At 39.0% G+C, this 23215-nt stretch overlaps 1 protein-coding gene across 1 annotated transcript; it reads left to right on the forward strand.

The window, feature by feature from the left end:
• The first annotated feature begins 709 nt into the window (after nucleotides 1-709).
• On the forward strand, nucleotides 710-17997 carry LOC103737257 (solute carrier family 7 member 13-like). Its single transcript, XM_008837041.1, is given in 5 exon segments — nucleotides 710-1364; nucleotides 13293-13349; nucleotides 13352-13420; nucleotides 15056-15417; nucleotides 17752-17997. Coding segments are annotated over 5 exon segments (1389 nt in total).
• Nucleotides 17998-23215: the final 5218 nt, after the last annotated feature.

Here is a 23215-nt window from a genome sequence, read left to right on the forward strand (position 1 = left end):
TGATCATGCACCAACCGGCTCTTACAACCTTTCTGCTCCCTCTTCTGCAATGGTCCCTGAGCTGTGGGCAGGTGAGGTTAAATATAGGAGTCCTACCCAGACACAGGCCCTCAGCAGTCTCTTATTCTCTACACTTTGGCCAGTTATGCCTTTTTGTGTATGTAGTACTCTGTTGCATGAAGAAACTTGCTGGAGAGAGTTGAGAGATGCATTAACACCATCTACCCGTGTTCCACAAATTTCATGATGTACATTAAAAAAGAAAGAAATTCAGCACAAATCCTGCCTAGCATATTCAATTGCAGCCCACTACATATGCACTCCTTTTATTCTTTATAAATTCTTACTTTCACTTGTTAATTCCTCAAGTTTTACACGTTTTGGGGGGTGTGAGGTGAAAGGTTTCTGAGTGGTTCACGGTGCTGGTACTTGAATAAATCTGATGTCCTTCCCACTAACTCTCCTCAGCCATGTTGACTTTGGAACAAAAACAGAGGTGCTTTGTCCAGAAAGCATGCTACCCTCCAGAAGAAGCCTCTCCATCCAGAACAGTTAAAACATTCATTTAAAATCATGAGTGACTAATTTAACTAATTGCAAGTGTGATTTAAAAATAATTAATAGGATGCAACAGAGAGTGTATTTTCTTCCCATGGGTCAGGCTGTGGGTTGAGTCTCCAACATTACAAAATTAAAGAAATAGGAAGACATGCAACTCTTGAGGGGAATAGGTTTTTTCCATGAAAGCATGCTCTTACTTAGTGCCACAGTGGGAGCAGGGATCTTTGTGTCCCCTAAAGCAGTTTTACAATACTCAGCACTGAACATCCCTATCTCCCCGAGTATTTGGGCAGCTTGTGCCCTGCTGAGCATGATGAATGCTCTCTGTCTTGCTACCTTCCCTGTGAGTGCAGCATCTTATTATTTTGTGAAGAGATCTCTTGGATCCTGTACTGGTTTCCTTAAACTTTGGATAAGTATATTTTCTTATGCCATAGGACTTGGTACTCAAAGCTTATTAATAGCTGGTTATCTAATTGAACCTTTCTATGCTGGGTGCCCAGCTCCAGAGCTACCAAAGAAATGTCTGGCTTTAGCTACTTTGTGGTCATTGGGAATTGTGAGTGCTCAAGGAGTGACCACAGTTTCTTGGTTCAACACTATCTGCAGCTTGATGAAGATGGCTGCTCTTTGTTTCAGTTCTGTAACTGGTATGGTGCTGTTAGTGATTGGGAAAAGGGAGAATGTGGCCAGGTTTGAGAATGCTTTGGATGCTGAACTTCCCGATGCCTCACAGCTTGCAGAAGCGCTTCTCCAAGGGTCTTATGCATATGCCGGATCATCACTCCTGTTAAACATAGCAGGCAATGTATGCATAAAAATGTTTGGCAGCATGCATAAAGGATTGTATGAAATTTTTGTGGAAGATGACTGTGACCGATTCATATTTTGTACTTAATCTCTGTATTATATGCTTATCATTAAAATTCCATGTATAATCATTCATGTAGACTGCACATATATTTTCTTCAGATCATGTCTCATATAAATATTGAGAATACAAATTTTCAAAATGAATTAGCATTTTCTGCACTCTGATTTCATTGCATTTGGTTCCAACATTTTGATATATTTTCAATGAATTAATTGCATAACAAATACAAAAATAGACTCATTTTTTGAGTCATCATAGATGTAAGAGTTTTATGTCATTTCCACTACTCATAAAATTAGAAAATATTAAAGACATTTCCTTTTTATGATTCATTTTAGCACTTCCTTGCCTGTTTGGGATCTTTTCATTCGTTACTCAGTTTGTTGGTTCTTATTCTCTAAGGTCCTCCAGTGCAGTTTAAATACATGTCTTTATCTTGCTATGCTTACATTAAATTTTTTTCACAATTTTATCTTTTACTTTGATATTCCCCTGGGTTGATACTGTTTCAATATTTTCAAGGTATTTATTGCTTCTGTCATCCATTCTTAGACACTAGACCGCTGTGATGCACTCTCAAAAATTTCAGTATAAGGAGATTGATCAAAAATTCACTTTTTTCCTAAAATTAAATGTTTTAAACTAATTAACTCTTAAGTCTGAAGCATTTTAAAATGCTGGGTTTCCATTGTTTGTAAGTGATTTCCTTTATGTGCCAATAACCGATCACATTAGGGGAATAACTATTTTCTAGAGTTCCTCTTTTCTTATCTATCAATTCTGCTTCCTCTGTTTGTCATGGAGTCTTCAGTATGCTCCTACGGTTCCATCAATTATATTTCATTAAACACACATGCTGAGTGCCTGTTATGCACCAACCTCTGACCTGGCATTGTTCTGGAGATTGGAGGCACAAAACTGAACAAGCCCATCTTTATGGACCTTACACTGTACTATATAGCTGTGATTCTTTACTCTTTTTCTAATCATACAGAATAAAAATCCTTGGAAGATCACCTGCATTGTGCTTGAGAATTGGGTTTTCATATATTTTCCTCTTCCCTGCTTGTTCATTGTAGCTTCTGCACCCTTTCAGGAAAACCGATCTGAAAACACTCTAAGCTACAGATTTTGTTTCTGTTCAATTTTAATATTAATTATATTTATTTATTTAATTTATTTATTTACAAGTATATGAGTGTTATGCCTACATGTATGTATGTGCATCCCTGTGTGCAATGCCCATAAAGGCCAGAGGAGGGTGTTGGATCCCCCTGGAACTGGAGTTACATACAGTTATAAATGCACAACCAATTTGAATAGTGTTCACTAAAGATGAAGATGTCCGCTACAGTTGAAGTGGTTTACTCTTTAGGTTTATTTTTTATATTCTTTTATTTTATTTATTTATTTATTTATTCACTATTGTATGACTGTTATGCCTGCATCTATGTATGTGCACCCATGTGTTCAATGCCCATAGAGGCCAGAGGAGTGTGTTGGATCCCCCTGGAACTGGAGTTACAGTTATAAGCTGCCATGTGAGTTCTGGAAACCAAACTGGGGCCCTGTGAAAGAGCAGTCAGTGCTCTTAACTGCTGAGCCATTTCTCCAGTCCTCTCTTCAAGTATGACTGTTATGCCTGCATCTATGTATGTGCACCCATGTGTTCAATGCCCATAGAGGCCAGAGGAGTGTGTTGGATCCCCCTGGAACTGGAGTTACAGTTATAAGCTGCCATGTGAGTTCTGGAAACCAAACTGGGGCCCTGTGAAAGAGCAGTCAGTGCTCTTAACTGCTGAGCCATTTCTCCAGTCCTCTCTTCAAATTTTAATCTATTTATCAATATTCACATATTTACCTATGGGTTCTCTTATTTTTAAGAGTAAATCAGTATATTTTATACTATATGACTTTCAGGAATCTGAAATTGATTGAGTGTATGCATAATCTTTAACTATCCATAAAAGCCACATTCTTTTCCAAGTTTTGTGACATTTTGCACTTAAGGCAGATATTGAAATAGCACACAAATATATGTGGAGAGAGAGAAAAAGAGAGAGAGAGAGAACTGAAACTTTTCTTTCTTAACACTGTTAAAAATAAGGTTTTTAAAATCTTATGTACATATTTCTTATAGATGCATAAATCTTATTTTACTCTGCTTTTGTTGTAATTTATCAGAAACATTTTTGCTGTCCATTATTTGGTTTATAAATGTATGTGAGCTCTTAATAAAGAGAAGTTGCATATATTTACTTATAAGATTTATTAAGAATCAGGGTTCTGCTTTTTTTCTTAATCCTAGCAACACACTCCTAACACAATAAAATAATAGTTTTAATAATTAATAGTAACAATAGCATTTTTCTCATAATATTTTCATGCTCTCACTACTTTACAGTTATTCTTCTTCAGGTCCTCTCTATGTGCTTCTTTCTTTATGATGGTCTGAAACACAGCCTGCCCTGAATGGTGCTCTGCACTTTTGTTAGAGCCAGAAGTACTTACATTTTCTGTAAGAGAATGTAATGTTTAAAAGTATGCTCTGTGTGGAAGTTCTTGCTAAAGAGAATTCTCTCTCTCAACTTTGCCTCTGACAATTTTTGATTGATCATGTGTCAACAAAATAGATGGAATACATTTAGACTGTTATGTTGAAGGGACAACATAAAATTCCAAGCACCGCTTGCCAACTGTAGATTCATAATTGTTATTGGGTCTCTGAGAATCACTGAGCCCATCTCAATAGTAGGTAGCCAATATTCAGAGGAGTTTTTAGGGACAGAGCTGTCATTGCCCAGTTTTTCTCATGCATCACTGGCAGGAATGAATGCTTCTGTTTCCATGATATGTTTAGGGAAGACTTCAACAAATTTACATTATATTTATTTCAGTGCAGAATTATAGAAAATGGCAACCCTTGGGGAAAAAATTGTACAAGAGAAAAAGCACAATCAGCCCAAGAAAAGAAAGAACAAAGATATTAGACTAATACTTTCTCTGCCTTTTTTTGCTTGTTTTTTTATTATTGATTTTTTTTGTGTTTTGTATGTATTTCATACAGAACATCTCAAACAATCTTAATCATCTTTATACCTGCATTTCCAATGGCACTTCCCATAGTTTCTCACCCTGCCCCCGACTGGAGCCTATATACTCTGTCATCCCTGCTACTGCCCACTATGTTGTCAGTGCCCCCAGGCTTTCCCCAGTGCAAGTCCATCCACTGAATCTAGTCAGCCTATCTAGAGTCCCTTGTTTCCGATCAGCTTTTCTTCATCTAGCAGCAGTCAGTTGCCAACATTCCTTTAGATAAGATTGGGGTCTGCTGTTCATTATCCCAGTTCTGTGCTGTGGTTACAGTCTGCCTCAGTTTGCATAGGACTTATGTATGCTGACACCTATGCCACAGAATCATATGAGCAGGTTCCCAGCAGTATGTAGGACTCTGTTTCCTTATGGTCATGCATCTCCTTCCTGGGTCTTACAATCTTTCTGCCCCTCTTCTGTGATTGCTCCTGAGCCTTGGGTAGATGAAGGTTAATAAAGGGGTCCTGTCCAAGTCCATTTTAGCAGACTCTTGATATCTACACTTTGCCCATTTGTGACCTTTTGTGTTTCTCGCCCTCCACTGCATAAGGGAACTTCATTATTGAGAATTGATTCATTGCTGTCCTCTTCTTATCCCTGGTCTATGTTTCATGAGCCTTATGTGTAGAGGTTGCATTGCAGATGTGTCCTTTAGGCCTGGGCAATTCATAGACACTGTCCATGTATAACCAGTTGTGGCACTTGGTATTAGTCTCTGACTACTGCAAAATGAGCTTCTTTGTTGAATGATGACTAGGATACTTGTCTATAAATATAAGGATATACATTTTACATATAGTAAGATATCACATTAGTCTAGTGATGTGAGAGTTTTGGGGTTTTTCTCTAAGACCTATCACCACTACCACTTTGACTAAGGCCATGTGTATTAAGTTATGTTGTAGTACCACACTTGAGTTTCCTCCCTTTGAGTGGTCTTAGTCAAATTAGATACCTGTTGATTGTCCCGAAGTAGGACAATCAGGAAACCAGGATGCCATGCCCTAGGGTGAGGTGAGCCTAAAACTTATAGGTCCAGGCTGCATTCTCTGCTAAAGGGAGGGGCACTGAAAACAGTGGCACTGATAATCCCTGTCCCGCAGAACACTGTAAGACTAGCAGGAGGAAGCAGCCCAGTCATAAAAGTGCAGGCTCCCTGCTCTGTGGGAAAGCCTCTTGGTCAACAACCCTTAGCTCATCTCCTTGTCCTGAACAAATAACTCAGCTATCCCTGACTAAGAGATTAGGCCAGGTTAAAGGTTTACTCCTGAGCTAAAAGCTAAAAGTTCACCATGCTTTTACCTTTAAGAAAGAAAACATTGTGGCCAATAAATTACTGGATGGACGTTGATAACCTTGAGATCTATACTTCTAGTGCCAACTAACAGACTAAATGTCCTGTTTCTTTGTACCCTAAATCTTTGTGTGTGACTGCCATATCCCACGTGACTGCTAGTTCCTTGGGATGTATAAAAACCATCTGAATTCTAAAATAAATCATCCTGTTGTGAAGACACAGGTCCCAGAGTTTGTGACTCTGTCGCTGATCAGACCCTCTGGCGGAAGCCAGCAGGTCCCCCGCTAAGCAAAGCAAACCTGAGTTCCAACAATGGTGTATGCTGTGATGGCCACTGGTGTAGTTATTTGGTCTTGAACCTGGTGTTGGATCATCCATTGATGTTTTCCCTTCACAGTTTCATGGCATTCTCCAAAGCTATGAGAGCTAACCTTCAGGGGAAGTGGCTGCCAGGTCAGTTGCAGCTCTATTGCTCCAAATCCAGTGTCTGACATATGCTCTGTCTGCAGCAGTAGGGTCTTACCTTCAAGTTCTGGGAGGCCATCAAGGGCTGTGTCAAGAGCCTGAGTAATTTTGGGAGTCTTGGGAACACCCTGGCCAATAACTCAGAGGAAGATATCTCCTGTCTGGCACTGTTTATTGTTATGTAGCCTTTAGCTAAACACATGGATTCATGTACAGATAATGTGTGTATAATTTGTCAGTAGGTTGTTGGACTAAGATGGTTCCCCTCCCTCCCTACTTCCATTTAAATAACCCCATTTTTATACATATCTCCCTTAGTTACACCTATTTCCTACTGGTCTGCTCTCTAAGGTTCTTTCTTTTCCTTTACCTCCCTGGTTCCTTTTCATTATCCTGGTTTCTGTAGTTATGTCTGGATACATGCTCACTTACAAGAATTTGGTCCTAGGATCCACATATGAGGGAGAACATACATCATTTGTTTTTCTGAGTGTGTGTTACTTCACTTAGAATAACAGTTTCTAGTTCCATCCTTTTACCTGCAAATACCATGATTTCATTTTCTTTACTGCTGAGTAGAACTCCATTGTGTAAATGATATACCACATTTTCATTACCCATCTCTTGTCTATTGTGAATACACAAGTATGAATGTACAAACATGAATGTACAAGTGTTTCTTCAATAGGATGAGTTCTATGTGCGTATGTCAAGGAGTGGTATAACTGGGTGAAATGGTAGGTTCCTTTTTAGTCTTTTAAGTGTTTTCCACATGGCTTTCCATAGGGGTTGTACAAGTTTGCAATCCCACCAGCAGTGGATGAGGTTTTCCCTTTCCCAACATCCTCTCCAACATTTGGTATCATTTGTTCTCCTGATCTTAGCCAGTCTGACTGGGTTAAGATGAAACCTTAAAGTTGTGTTAATTTGCATTTCCCTAATAAATAATGATGTTGACCACCTTTTAAGATGCTTTTTGGCCATCTTTTATTTCTTCTTTTGAGAACTCTCTGTTCAGATACTTAGCCCATCTTTCAGTTGGGTTACTTGCTTTCTCGTTGTTGTTTTTTTTTTTCTCTATTTTTTGAGTTCATTATATATTCTGGATGTTAAACCTCTGTCAAATGTGCTGCTGGTGAATATTTTCTCCCACTCTATTTGTTTTCTCTTCACTTCCCTGGTTGCTTCTTTTGATGCACAGAAGATTTTTAATTTAATGAAGTCCCATTTGTTAATTCTAGATGTTATTCACTGAGCAATTGATGTCTGCTTTAGAAAAACCTACACCTATATTTTGTAGGTTATTGTCAACATTTTCCTTCTAAGAGTTTCAGAGTATCAGGTTTCACATTGAGGTCTTTGACCCATTTGGAGTTGGCTTTTGTGCAAGGTGAAAGAAAAGGGCCTAGTTTCATTCTTCTACATGTGGAGATCCAGTTTTGCCAGCACCATTTGCTGAACATGCTGTCTTTCCTCCAGTGAATGTTCTTGGCCCCTTTGTCAAATCTTAGGTGGATGAATTTGCATGTATTCATATTTGGGTCTTCAATTTTGTTCCATTGATCTATTGGTCCATTTTTGTGCCAGTACCATGTTGTTTTTATAACTATAGTTCTATAATATAGTTTAAAATTTGGTATAGTAATACCACCAGCATTGCGCTTAGGGCTCTGGGTTGCTTTGTATATGGAGGTCTTTTGTGCATCCATATGAATCTTAGGATAGTTTTTTCCAATTCTATGAAAAATGTCATGGGGATTTTGATTGGCATTGCATTGAATCTATAAATGGCTTTTGGTAGGATGGTCATTTTCACAATATTAATTCTTCCAATCCACAGTATGGGAGGTCTTTCCATCTTCTGGTGTCTTCCTCAATCTCTTTCTTTAAAGATTTAAATTTTTCATTGTAGGGGCCTTTAATGTCTTTGGTCAGGTTTATTCCAAGTTTTTTTTATTTTGTTTTGTTTTGTTTTGTTTTTGTTTCTGTTTTTGAGGTTATTGTGAAAGGGAGTGTGTGCTAGATACCTTTAGTGTCCAACTTGACACACCTGGGTTGAAGGACCCTCAACTGAGGAATTTCTTTCATTGGACTGGCCTGTGCCTATGTCCATGGGGCATCTTCTTGATTGTTGAGTAATATGGGATGGCCCAGCCTACTGTGGGTGGTGCCACCCCTGGGCAGGTGGGCCTGTGGGCCTAAGAAAGCAGGCTGAGAAGGGACCAGGGGACCAAGCCAATAACCAGTTTCCTCCATAGCCTGTGCTCCAGCTCCTGCCTCTAGGTTCTTGCCTGAATTCCTACCTTGGGCTCCCTGATGAACTGTGACAGGAGATATAAGCTAAATAAACCCTTTCCTCCACAAGTTGTTATTAGTCAGACTGTTTTGTTACAGAAATGGAGAGACAAACTAGGACAGTAATTGGTACCAGAGAGTGGGCTGTTGACCGTGAAGAACCTGACCATTTGGTGTTTTGGAGGAAGGTGGAAGACTTTGGAAGTTTGGGCTAGAAAAGTGGTTGATTGCTGTAAGCAGAGCTTAACAGGTCACTCTAGTAGGGAAGAAAGCAGTGCTGAAAACAATGTAGTTCCAGAGGGAAATAAGGAGGTAAACAGCACTTGGGATATTTTGGCAAAGAGTCTGGCTGGAGTCTGCCCTAGACCAAAAAGCTGGCCTAAGACTAAGTTGAAAAGTAATGGACTAATTTCTTGGGTGGAAGAAATTTCAAGACAGCCTAATGTAGAAATGATGGTGTGGCTATTAATGGTGAATACTATGCAGATCTACAGTGAAAGAGAGAAAATTGGGGAAGAAAGAAATACAATTTGGATTGAAAAAGAGCACTAGGAAGACAAGTGTTGGAGCCCTGGCATGTGATGGAGAGGATCCCATTGATAAGGAGATTAAAGTGATTAAGGAGGGGCCTAGAAATTCAAACTTAAACAATGGAGAGGGTGCCTCCAGGGCAAGACCACATCCAGTTAAGCCTCCAACTTGTGAAAGGAAAATGCTGCAGGGACCACTGAAGAGAAAAGCTTCTAAAATGGATAAAGCAGGCTGGTGTCCATCCCAAACTTGCCATCAAAGTTGGCATTATCATTCACCTGGTGCTGGCTTTAGAGGCATGAAAGATGCAAGAGTGAAGGGGTCATCAGTTCTTCCTCCAAGGTTTCAGAGAGCCGCTGAGGCTGGGCAGCATGAAGAAGGGGTGCCCCTGCCTAGAGAAGGCCCTGATAGGCCATTGCATGAAGCTATGAAGGTGAAGCTTGGTTGACAATGGAGACCCCAAGAAGTTTGTGATGCCAGAGCTGTGAGGTATCTGCAAAGAAGACCTGTATACAGGGAGTAGTACTAGCACAAGAGAGAGATGTGTGTTGCATGCAGCAAAGCTAGAGAGGCTAAGCCATCTAAGCCCTTTGGAAGTAAACTCCCAGAAGTTGGACGTGGAACTACTGGATTTGGTGTTTGCTCTGCTGGTTTTTGGTCTTGTTTGGTACTGTATTTCCTTACTATCCCTCCATTCCTCCCTTTTAGAATGGTAATGTGTATTCAGTTCCACTATATGTTGGCAGTATGTAATTTGTCTTTTAATTTTATAGAGGCTTACAGATATTTACCTGAGTCTTAGAACAGACTTTGATCTGTGGACTTTTGAATAGTATTGAGACTGATGACTAGTTTAAAGTTGAACTAAATGCATTTTGCATTTTATATGGTCATGAGCCTATGGGGGCCGGGGGTGGAATGTGATGGTTTGAATGAAAATGTCCCCCATAGGCTCCAAGGATTTGGACATTTTGTCCCCAGATGATGGTGCTGTTTTGGGAGGTTTTAGGAGGTGTGGCTATCCTGCAGGAAGCACGTCACTGGGGGTGGGCTTAGAGAGTTCTTAAGCCTTGCCAAACCTCTGGTCACTCTTTTGTTTCCTCGTCCTGTGCTCTTTTTAGTCAGGAGGTTTTGTATTACTGTTTCAATTTCCTTATGTGTTATGGGTCAGTATATGCTGTTGATTCTTCTTGGTGTAGTTTTGGTGATTCCCATGATTTAAATACCCATCCATTTCTTTTAGGTTTTCAGATTTAATAGCATATAGTTTTTAAAATATCCCCTTGTCATGTTCTTGATCTATTTGGTGTCTGTTGTAATGTTTCCCCTTTCATCTCTGATTTTGTTGATTTGGAAGTGCTTGCTTTCTTTCTTTCTTTCTTTCTTTCTTTCTTTCTTTCTTTCAACTGGGCTAGCAGTCTGTCAATCTTGTTTATCTTTCTGAAGAACCAGCTCTTGTATTTGTTGATTCTTTGTCTTGTTTTCTTTGTTTCTATTTCATTAATTTCTGATATTATTTTTCTTCTGCCCTGATTTTTGATATTTCTTCTTGTTTGCTGGGTTTGGGTTTCATTCGTTGTAGCTTTTTAAGTGTCTTAAGTTACAATGTTAAGTCATTTATTTGTGTCCTTTCTGGTTTTTTAATGTAGGCACTTAGAGCTATAAACTTCCCTCTTAGGAGGTTTGGTTGTGATGTATTATCCCTTTCATTTAGTTCCAGGAATACTTTTATTTCTTTCTTAATTTCTCCTTTGATCCCTTCATCATTCAGGAGTGTTTTGTTTAATTTCCATTTGCTCATGTAGTTACTAGGGTTTCTTCCAGTTTGATTTTAAGGTTTACTGCATTGTGATTTGATAGAATGCATGGAATTATTTCAATCTTTTTGTATTTGTTGAGGCATGTTTTGTGCCCCATAATATGGTCGATTTTTGAGAAACTTCCATGGGGTGCTGAATAGAAAATATATTTGGTGCTTGGGTGGACTATTCAGTAGATGTCTGTTAGGTCCATTTTATATATGTATTGTTTAATTCTGTTGTCTCTGTTAATTCTCTGTCCTATTGACCTATCTAATGGAGACAATGGGATAATGAAGTCCCCTTTATTAATGAGTTGGGGTTAATCTGGGCCTGTTTTTATGAAGCTGGGTGCACCAGAGTTTGGTGAATATATAATTGTGATTGTAATATCTTCTTGGTCAGTTGTTCCTTGGATCAGAATAAAGGGGCCCTCTTTATCTCTTCTGATTAGTTTTAATTTGAAGTCTATTTTGTTAGATATTAAAATTGCAACTCCTGCTTTTTTTTTAGTACCATTCGCTTGCAATATTTTTTCCATCCTTTCACCTTAAGGTAGTGCCTGACCTTGAAAGTGAGATGGCTTTCTTGCAGACAACAAAAAGATGGGTACTGTTTTTTAATCCATTCAACTAGTCTATGTCTTTTGCCTGGGGAGTTCAGTTCATTGATATTTAAATTTATTAATGAAAGATGTGTTGTTTCATGTTGTTTTGATTTCTGTTTGCAGTCTTGGTATAACTGTGCACTTCCACAGTTACACCTTCATTAAGTTTCTTTCTGTTACTGGAGGGGTATAGTCGTTCCTTTCTTCCATGCTTTGTACTACTTCAAATCTCTCTGAAGTGCTGGTTTTGTGAACATGAATTCTTTGAGCCTATTTATGGAAGATTTTTCTTTCTCCTTTGACTACAATAGACTTTTTGGCTGGGTAAAGTAATCTAGCTTGGAATCTGTGGCTCATTTAGAACTAGGAATACTTTGGTCCAGGCTCTACTGGCTTTCATCGTTTGCACTGAAAAGTCAGTTGTAATTCTGATGGGTTTTCCTTTGTATGTGACTTGTTGTTTCTCAATTGCCACTTTCAGTATTCTCTCTTTGGTCTGTATGTTTAGTGTTTTTACTATGATGTGCCGTGGAGAGTTTCTTTTCTAGTGTTGTCTATTTGGTGTTCTATGTGCTTCTTGTATTTGTATGGGCATGTCTTTGTTTAATTTTGGGAAATTTTTCTCTATAATCCTGTTGAAGACCTGGTCCATACCATTATCCTGAGATTCTTCTCCTTCCTCTATGCCTATTGTGTGTAAGTTTGGTCTTTTTATGGTGTCACAAAATTCTTGCATATTCCATTCTTGTGTTTTCTTAAATTTTTCATAATCTTTGCTTGAGTGGTCTAATTTGTCAACTTTATTTTCCCAGTTTGATACTCTGTTTTCCATTTCATTCATCCTATTGGTGAGGATTTCTCCTGTCACTTCTAATTGGCTTATTGAGTGTTCCCTTCCTTCTTCATTTTGGCCTGCTTATTCTTCAATATTTCTAACTCTTCTGAATTCATTCAGAAGTTTATCTCTATCTTATTTCAGTTCTTTGATTTCTTTATTTTTGTGTTCTTTAAATTCATTCAAATCTTTTATCATGTTCATAATTGTTCTTTTGAGTTCTATGTCCTGTGTTATCACTAGAGTGTTCTCATTTTACTCCTCTACAGGACTATTAGTACTTGATGAGGGTATATTATCGAGTTTTTCATGTTATTATTTTTTTTACTGTGACTTTGACATGTGGATTTCCTTTGTAGTTTCTGATTCCTGTGTGAGACTCAAGCCTTCCTTTCTTGAGTTTAGGTCTGCTTCTGTTTGCAAACTCTATGTGCCTTTGAGGTTTACTTGTTGGGCATAAAAAGCTGGTTGGTCTAAGCTTCCTCTAAGGTCTGGGTGCCTCTGGTCAGCAGGCACAATACAATTTAGGAGGTTTGCTAGGTAGAGGTAGGAATTGGGACTCAGGCAGTCACGAAAGGATGCTGGCCTCAGGAATTCCAGGTAGGTTATGAGGTAGGAAAGCCAGGATGAAGGCTGGTCTCAGGTGTGCAAAGGCGAGGTGGAAGAGGGTACAGGCTTTAAGGGCTCCAGGGAACTAGACTGAGGAATTGGGTTGGTGTGGATGCAAAGGATCAGGAAGCATTGGGGATTCTGTGCCAAGAGGGTAGTCCAGATGTCTGGACTGCCAAGAGAACTGGGTCAGTGCCACACTAGGAGAAGAGATGGGATGTGGGAGCTGCAGGATTGAATGAGGTTGTCTCTCCACCTTTTTATTACAGAGAATTCTTTAAGTTTTACAATGATGTGTTCTTTGACTACCACATTTTTTTTTGTAGGAGAAATAAAAAATCCTGCTAAGACAATCCCCAACTCAGTTTTCTGGCCTGTCCATTGTGACTGCTATACTTATTGACGAACCTATTGTACCTGGCAGTTTTGATACCCCTGGAAGTCATTTCTTCAGGTATGTCTGGGTATAATCAAGGGGGAAATAATCTCTTCTTCCTACTCAGAATGAACTCTGCATTCTCCTGCACATAGACACATTTAGCTATAAAGAATTTTCATTTCCAGGACAGACTTTCTTCCTTCTTCTTTCCCCACCATGCCACCTAGATGACCTTAGCCCCTATTACAAGCCTACTTGTTGCCTGTAGCAGGATTGAGTCTAAGTGCCAACCCCCCGTGAGCCCAAATGCCTTGCAAATTACAAGTCTATCTCATCCTGAAGAACTTCAAATGTGGGATAATAGCTTAAAATGGAATAGAATGACTACACTCTAAATCTGATATCAGTAATCCCTCTGACTGATAAGCTCTTTATGATTTAGGTCAGAGATAATATAAAGAAACAGAGTTTCATAATATTTTCAATGTTGTAAGTATACAGAAGAAAATTCTGCGTGTCTACTTGTGATGGAAAGCAGGGAGGAGATAACCTATTAATTCATCAAATGGTCATGCAAAAGTACTATCCTAACAGAACACAAATATATCACTTATTTTTAACTACAATTTATAATGAATATTTTATGTAAATAATTTGGATTAATTCATAGCATATTAAAAAATCTTATGTTCCTAAAATGAGACATACTATTTCACAATAGATGATATACCTCCATTGAAAACTCTTCCATTATTCTCTTATTTAATACTTATTTTAGTGATTGTTTCACTTACTGATTGGTTATTGACAAACCTCCAGAAATTTCCTGGAATAATTCAACCATGTGCTTAATTCACATGCCTTCAAGTTGGCAGTTTAGGATGCATCCAACTAAACATTGCTGATATCTGTGGGGTCATTCATGACTGCAGGCTAATGCAGCTTGGAAGACAGCTGTCCTCAGTTTGCCTACGGACCTGAGGGTCTCAACTAGGGGTTTGCCAAACCAGTCCCAAAATAGCAATATATGTGTGATGATTTGTTCAGGGAAATGTTCATGTTAGGAAAACAGGAAGGAGGTCAGATATGAATGAGAGCTGTGGAGCATGATGCCAGTCAGAACTTAAGCAAAGAGGAAGGGAAGGAGAGTAAGGAACTGCGCTTTAATACTCATGAAGTAGGATGAAAAAAGTGACAAAGCTGCAGAAGCCCTTTGGCCAAATACAACTAGCCATGATATAAATGAAGTTTCATGTGACTAGCACACGAGGTTATTGGATGAGAGCAACCTGAGCGAATACAATTTTGGCATAACTGTCACAACTTAACTTCATAGTTCAGTAGCACAGCCCTAGACTGTGCCCTGTTAACACAGCCCTAGAATCAGTATGGCCAATCCTGAGTTGTTTTCTGGTAAACTAGATGACATTGTCAATATATCAGGTCTACAGTCTACTAATCAAGAGAGCAAGAACTCCAAAATATGTTGGGAAGATCAGAATCACAGCTGGAAAGCAAACATTTCTGATGCATTTCATTGGTCCAAACAATGCTCAAGAACATGAATCTTCAAGTGAGGAAAGGGACTGTGCCTGTGGAGGCTGCCTTTCACTCATATTACTTCTGGAGGAAGGAATAGGAATCTGTTGCTTTAGTTGCAGTTGAGTGAAATTGACTTTGACATTTAGAATTTCTGTTTAATTTTTGAAGATTCTGTTGCTGCCACATGGATGGAGAGAGCATACCCTTCCATGCAATGGGTCATATCTTTGGGGATCTCAGATCCACTATTGAATAACACTACCTGTGGAATACTTGTACTATCAAGGATGGTCTACTGTGCAAGCCAAGAAGAACAGCTGTCATTCATCTACTCTATGCTTAACAACCACCACTGTCCAGTTGTCGCTGTTACCCAAATTATCATCTTATCTTCAGTTGCAGTAATACCTTCAGATTTAATCCACTTAATTAAATATTTGATGCTATCATCCAATATTCTAAGTGTGCTAAATTTGATAGCTTTACTTAAACAGAGGTACCAGGAGCCCCATCTACCCAGACCTTATAAAGTAAGTCAAAGTACTAATACTAAATTTTATTTACTGTAAATGAATAGTATAACTCCAGCAGTGTGGTACTTCTAAAAATTTAAGCCCAAAATTGAGAACATATAAAACATCTCCCAACTACCAAGTTTGTGATATGGGACTTTTTGGCTTCTTTCTTCTTATGTAAAAGCTCAACACAAATTCTTTCCAGAAAGATATATATCATTTTCTTCATCATTCATAAACTATGCAATAATTAGAAGGGAATAGAATATTGACCTCACTCAAAAGTATTTGCTTAGCTATTAACCCAATGCCTTATCTTATTTCTTATGTTCTTGGTATTTATTTTCTATAAGATACTAAAAAAAGCATCAGCTGGAGGATTATAATCATTTTGAATTTGAATTTAACTAACAAAATATAATCACTACTCCTAAAACATTACTGTATGCATTTTTTTTGCTGGGGATTAAACAGAGCAACAAGGGATATGCTTTACCACTGTGCCATATGCACAGACACTAAGAAATATTTTTATCCTTTAAAATAAACTAGGAAGATACAGTTCCAAGACCAGGCACAGAGGCTGTTGAGCAGAACACACCTAGATGTCAACTTACATTTACTCCTAAGATCAATGCACAGGTGTGAGTTAAACTCTGCAAGCAATCAAATATAACAACTGAATTCAGCACTTATCTGAAAAGACATTGCTGAAAATAGAGGTTCAAGTAAATTAGAAGAAAGCATGCACAGAGGCAGCCCAAAGAGCTGCAGGTGTCTTTTATAACCCTTCACAGTCAAGCCAATTGAAGGGCTAATACTGAGCACACAACAAAAAGGGAACAGGATCGTCTTTTATTTGCTGCCATGATGGATATTTTGTTTTGTAAGGAATTCATTTTGAAGATCTTTTAGATGTTTGGGCCTCTCAAACAACTGATTTGATTGTGCCTTGTAGTAGCTGATTTTAGAATTTAGAGGGTTTTGTGGCATGTATTTATGTGCATCAAATTTATTCCAAATCTCTTTTTTTTTCATTTATTCCTTTCTCTTTCTTATTTTCATTTATTTTACCTTTGGAAAATACAAGCCTCAACCTGGTATGATATGAATCTTATGAGGTCTCATAGTCTTTGTTTTATGCCTTAGTTATGTTATACTGATTTGCAATGTGGTCCATGTCAGACACTTCATCATAAAGATGATGCAAAAAGCAAACCAAGAATCCTATGCATTCTATCAGTCACTATAATATGCATTTGAGTTTTCTTATTTAAGTTTAGGCTCCAATGATTCATTCAATCTCCATTGGACTATGAATATTAATTATTATGGGTTTCTTCAATATATTGATGCACTGATCCTATTTTTAAGAACACTAACCAATACCATCTTCTACATTCTTCTTCCCTGAAATGACTTCCTTTTTAACCAGTGGCCATATTGAAATTAGTGAATGGAGATCTTTGATTTGAGTCCTTCTTTCATTCAGCAAATATATGATGAGTGCCTCTCCATTTCAGGTATTCATCTAGGCAGCTTAGAGAAATGAGATTCAATCTACATCACAATTTTACTCATCTCATACAACATTAAGAACTTAAATACACATATACTGTGAAGCACAGTGTCCTGAAGTTTAATGAATGTGGTTTTCATAATGAGATTAGAGATCAGTATTATAACAGATACTGCTATGCAAACAAAGAATCTGAATGTGAGAATCATTAAGTAATCCAACATATAAAACCAGACAAGGAATATGCAGGACAGTAAGCTGCACATGTGAGCTGTTTTATGAATAACGCTGGAAGGAATGGGCGGCTAAGAGCATAGTGCCTATTACAAACCAGAATTCTAGGACTGGGAAGTGCTTCTTCTCTTTCCTTTTCATTTGATAATGATGGTCTAGAATAAAATAGTTCAGGCTTCTTTGAACATGTGTCATGAACAAATCGCTATAACAGCTGGGTTTTCTAATTCCCGAAGTGAAAAAAGTTTCACCAGCATTACAAAAATTACTTTGTTCAATTTTGTTTATGACACTTCTTATGACTTTCAGTGTGTCCTTTACTTCTATGTCTACAAAAGAGCACTGATTTGACTTCTGATGGTCATTCAGATAAATAGAAGAGAAACTCGTAATATTTATAGAGTAAGTAATTTCAGTTCCTTTGACAATTGGAGTGTCTGCAGTGAACTTACTTTATATAATGGACAGCTGAGAGACCTCTAATTATATCTGAGAACATGTTTGCAGTCTTTGTTTGGGAAACATTTGTAAGTGCTCTGTTGTCATAGAAAAGTCTGAGAACAAATTTTCACTAATCCCACTCTTTTCACTTTCAGGTATGGCTGCCATTTGTGTTTGGATCCACAGCTTCCTCTTTGTTTCTGCTTGTCATGCCAATGTTTAACACACCCACAACGGAGCTTACCTATCAGGTCATCTTTCTTCTCAGTGGACTTCTGTGTTACTGGCGTCATATTCACCTTTGTCAGCATTCTGGATTTTTTGATAAAATCACTTGTTATTTACAATTGCTATTAAATGTTTCCGCACCAGCACATCAAGATGTATGCTCTTCTGCATGAGAAAAAATAAAAGATCATAATGAAAAATTTCTAAATATATTAATCCTTAATATGCAAACATTCTTGTGAATTCATTAATTTTTTGTTATAGTTTATTACAGAAATTCCCCATATCCTACACACCCCCAACTATGTAGCACAGAATACTCTCTGCGCTATAGAGATTTTATAAATAGCAATAAGTGAGGAGCTCAAAGATATCACAAAATTAAATTATGTAAAAATATTAATTTCTATAAGTTAATGACATCATATGCTGGAGTTCCACAGTGCCCCCTACAAATATGTATGAGGATTACACCGTTATCAAAAATTTTTAATGGTTAAGGAGTTAGAAATATTATGAATGCTGACTTGATCATTACACACTATAATGTAATAGAAAATTTTCTATGTAGTTAACATATTTAACAATTTTTTAATTGCTGTGTAGATCCTGTTCTCCTTCTAGCTGTGGGCACATGCCTTCTTCTGCTCTTAGCACCCCAGACCTCTGTACTACCCTCTTGGGCCAGATACACCCACTGCCTCCTGATCCTGACCCAGACCAACCCAATTCTTCAGTCTAGGGTCCTAGAGACTCCCAGCCTGACCCTACTCCTAACTTGATTTGCACACCTGAGACCAGCCTCCTTCCTTGGTTATCCCTACCCTCAACCTGCCTGTGATTCCTGAGACCAGCCTCCTTCCCTGGTAAGTTTGACAACAGTGCCTTGACTCCTACAACCTGATTCAATCTCCCATCCCCTACATCCTGTTCTCCTTCTAGCCTTGGGCACAGTTGCCCTTCTGGTTTTGGCACCCCAGTTCTGTGGACTACCCTCTTTGCCCAGATCCACACGGTGTACTGATCCTTTGCATCCAGATCAACCCAATTCTTCAGTCTAGTTTCCTAGAACCTTCATAGCCTGTCCTCACACTCAACTTCCCTTTGCACACCTGAAACAAGCCTTCTAGCATGGATGTCCCCAACCCTAACTGTCTAGGGTTCATGAGAACAGCCTCCTTCCCCGATTGCCTGAGAGTGCCTGAATCCTACCTCCACCAAGCAAGTCTCCAGAATCGTACTGTGCCTGCTGACTAGAGGAACCCAGACCTTAGGAGGTAGTCTGAATGTATCTGATCTTCATTCAACTTGGGCCTCTGTGGAAACTCCTGAGCAGCTGAACTAAAGTCATCAGACTCCCCAACATAAAATCAAAAAAGAGAACCTGAAGCCTAGACCAATCAGCTTTTCATGCCCAATAAGAAAATAACAAAGGCACATCACTGTGACTTTGACATTTGAAATTCTTTTGTAGTTTCTGATTATTGTGTGAGAATTAAGCCTTCCTTTGTTGAGTTTAGATCTGCTTCTGTTTGTAAACTTTATGTTCCTTTCTGGTTTACTTGTTTTACATGAAAGGTTTGAATCCAGGTTGGGGGTGGGACAGCCAGGGGTGAAGGCTGGTCTCAGATATGCAAAGGTAAGATGGGGGAGGGACCAGGCTTTGAGGGCTCCAGTGGAGGACACTGAGGAATTGGTTTGGTCTGGGTGCAATGGATCAGGAAGCAGTGGGGATTCTGGGCCAAGAGGGTAATCCAGAGGTATGGGGTCCCAAAAGAAAATTGGGCCAGTGCCCACACTAGGAGGAGAGATGGGGTGGGAGAGGTATGAGGGTGAATGAGGTTGTGGCAGAGTTGTTAATTTTTTTATTAGCCATATTATCTTGGTTATTTACTTTGTGGGCTTTTTTCTCTTTTTTTATTTTGTTTCTTTTTTTTTTAATATCTGGGTATCAAGATGGACTTGTGTATTGGTGTTTCTTGGTATGGATAAGTGATCTTATCCTTGTTTAATTTTTTTTGTTATATCCACTACTTTTCAGGTTATAGCCCAACTAAGTAGTACTTGGTGCTCAGTTTTGGGCCCACTTTATATTTATGTACAATTGGCATGAAAGAAGTGGTCTTAGCCCAGCCACAGATAGATACAACTTTTCTATAAGATTCCAGGATTAACTGCACAGTGTCCTGGATTGGCAGGGTGGGATAGAGCCTTCTAAGTGAACAGGTTGGTTGATAGGTTAGGGTAGGGTTTGCAGGTTTGGGGTGTGTAGAGTTCAGATGGTGAGGCACTCGGAGGTCTTTGGGGTAATGTTCAGGACCACAAGTCTGGGGCATGTAAGGATTCTGAAATCCAGGCTGGGTTGAGAGCTGAGATGGCACAGAGTGACTAACCCTACCAAGACTGGAGGGGTGCACAGATCTGGAATGGGATAGGATTTCCTTGACTCAGGGAAGTCTTGAAACCAAGATGGAATGACACTAGGGAGTCTCAGAGAAGTAGCACCTGACATATCTCAGGTGGGATTTACAAGACAACATGTCTTGTAAATCCAAACTGGCCTAAGACCTGAGATGGTGGGGAGTAACTCTCAATGCCAAGACTGGAGGGGTGAACAGATCTGAGGTGGGATAGGATCCTCTTAACCTGGGGAGATTTGAGAGCTAAGATGGTGGGGCTGCTAGAGATTCTCAGGGATTAAACTCAGGCTCACATTCTGGGACAGGGAAGGATCCCAGAGACCCAGGCTGGACTGAGAAGTGAGATAGTAGGTAGTGACTCACCCTGCCAAGACCAGGGGGGTGCACAGGTCCATGATGGGACACGATCCCCCTCACCCCAGGTAATCCTGTGTCTAAAATGGCAGGGCACTAAATTACTGGAATGGAGCACCAGACCACAAATCTGGGGAGGGGAAGGATCCCAGAGACCCAGGCTGGGCTGAGAGCTGAGATGGCTTTTAAATTTCTTGTTTGAGGAATAATTACCCATATTTATGGGATATAGAGTGGCATCTCAACAGACACACATACACAAACACACACACACACACACACACACACACACACACACACACCAGTAATATTTACTTATCAGAATAGAGAAATTCACATTTTCTCAATATTTTCAATTATAGATATTTGCTTTATATATTAAATTGGTTTACATATTACAGAAATAATGTGCTTGGCATATATTTACTAGATGCTGTATAGTTTGATTCAATGCTGTTTATTGCCGTGCTTTCAACCACTCCCTCAAACATACATATGCCCGTATTCTCAAAAATTGCAATAGGTCACAAATCATTACTTGTTAAACCACAGGATAAAATCTTAATCATTCAGAATAATGGATATCGTCAATATTTCTAAATTCTAATAGTATATATGGGGCTGGCCAATTTTTAAAATATGTTTATTTTTATTTTATGTTTGCACCATGTGCAAGCAGGAGGCTGTAAGAAGTCAGAAAAGAGTGTCAGATCCCCCTAGAATTGGACTTACAGACAGTTGGGAGCCATCATGTTGGTGCTGGGAGCTGAGCCTGGGTCCTTTGCAAGAGCAGTAAGCACTCTTAACTTCTGAACCATCTCCTCAGTACCATGGCCAACATTTTCCTCTCAAGGACCAGTAAGTAGATTTGCTCAGCTTTGAAGTTTGTATGGTCTCTGACATAATTGTTCAATTCTCTCAACATAGAATGAGTGAAGCCAGAGATAATTACTATCATGGCTCCTTGGCTACACTGTGCTGAGTTCTTTGCTTGCAAGACACATTGCACAAATTTCTCTTTTAGTTTAAATATGCTAAATATTACTTGAAGCAATTCTACCTGAAAGTAATATAGTTTGATGTTCTTTGGTGGCTAAAATAAGTTTGTAAATATACTAAATAGCTCTCCAGTCCTATGGAGGCAATTCCCCAATTGAGGCTCCCTCAACCCAGGTGTGTCAAGTTGACACTAAAGCTATCCAGCACAACTGGCCCCTTGTCAACTTGACACAAAGACATCATCATTATTAAACCATAACCTTTCCAGTTCTTGTCCACAAGACACAATGTTAACATTAATATCACAAAATAAGAGAGTACAATATTAAAAGCCCTCACAGTCCTTAAAAAATCCAAACGCTTAAATGTTCACAGTTTCTTAAAAGTCTCTTAACTGGGGCTTCCTGTAAAATCCAAAACAGATACTGTCTTACTTCAAAGGGAAGAATCGGGCACATCTAAGCAAAACCAAAGTCCAGCAAAGTAGCTGAAGGCTGGAAATCTAGGATTCACTCATGATCATCTGGGCTCCAAAGGGTTGTGGCAGCTCCACCTTTCTGACTCTGCCTTCCATAGCACACAAAGCTCATCTCACAGACCCAGGCGGGCTCCATTCCATACCTGCTGAAACCTCCACCTCCACTGAGGCTGCAGTTTCGCCAATGGTCTCTTCTGGCCTCTTGGGGTGGAAAGCCTCAGATTCTCTCCATGACCCCTCCAATCCTGAAGCAGCTGAGGCTACACTTTCACCAATGGCTTTTCCTGGCCTCTCAGGGTGCCAAGCCTCAGCTGCTCTCTACAACTCCTTCATGCTTTCAATACCAGAAAAATGCAGGAAAACTCTTACACATTACCGAGTCCTGCATCCAGCTTGAGATGGAGGCTACAGTCCCCTCTGTACCATAGCTTCTGTGTGCTGATCCTGAGGAAATACCTCCCAGAAGATGTCACCACAGTGATGCTGGTCTCTTGTTACTTACTGCTGATTTTTCAACCCTAGCCAACCAGCCTCAATTGTCCAAGTAAAGCAAAGGTTTTACTTCAGGTTCTCGTCTTTGTTTATTTTTCACTAATTTTTAGTTGATATATCTGGTGATGTGTTTCTTACTCGAATTTTCACACATGTATCATTATACTTTGTTCTTATTATATTCTGGTGGCTCCTCCCGTCTAACATTCCCCTCTTGTTGGTCTCTTTCCTCTCCCCTAATTGTTGTCACTTATGCTTTTATGACATAAATATTTGGTTATCTTCTTAAACTCCTGCCTTGTAGGCCTTACAATCCCTTCTGATAAGCTAGATTTCTTTCTACTTTCAACATTTGTTTACTTTGAGGATTTGATATTATCATGCCATGTTCATAGGTTTTAGTGTTTTTCAGCTTTTGTTTATGAGTGATCTGATATTATTCTGATGTGTTTTCCTTTGTAGTTTGGCATTTTGATAATTCAGCATTTCCATGTATATGACAGAGAAGACATTTGTTTTCTTGTGCAGATCTCTATCTCCACTCTTGCTCCTCCTCTCTCCATTCATTCTCAGGATTATCTTTCTGGTGCTTTTTTTTTTTTTTCCTTACAACTTACATGCTTATAACTCCTACAAATACTTCAGTGG

This window comes from Nannospalax galili, unplaced genomic scaffold, assembly GCF_000622305.1.
Source record: "Nannospalax galili isolate Female #2095 unplaced genomic scaffold, S.galili_v1.0 scaffold370, whole genome shotgun sequence".
Taxonomy (NCBI): domain Eukaryota; kingdom Metazoa; phylum Chordata; class Mammalia; order Rodentia; family Spalacidae; genus Nannospalax; species Nannospalax galili.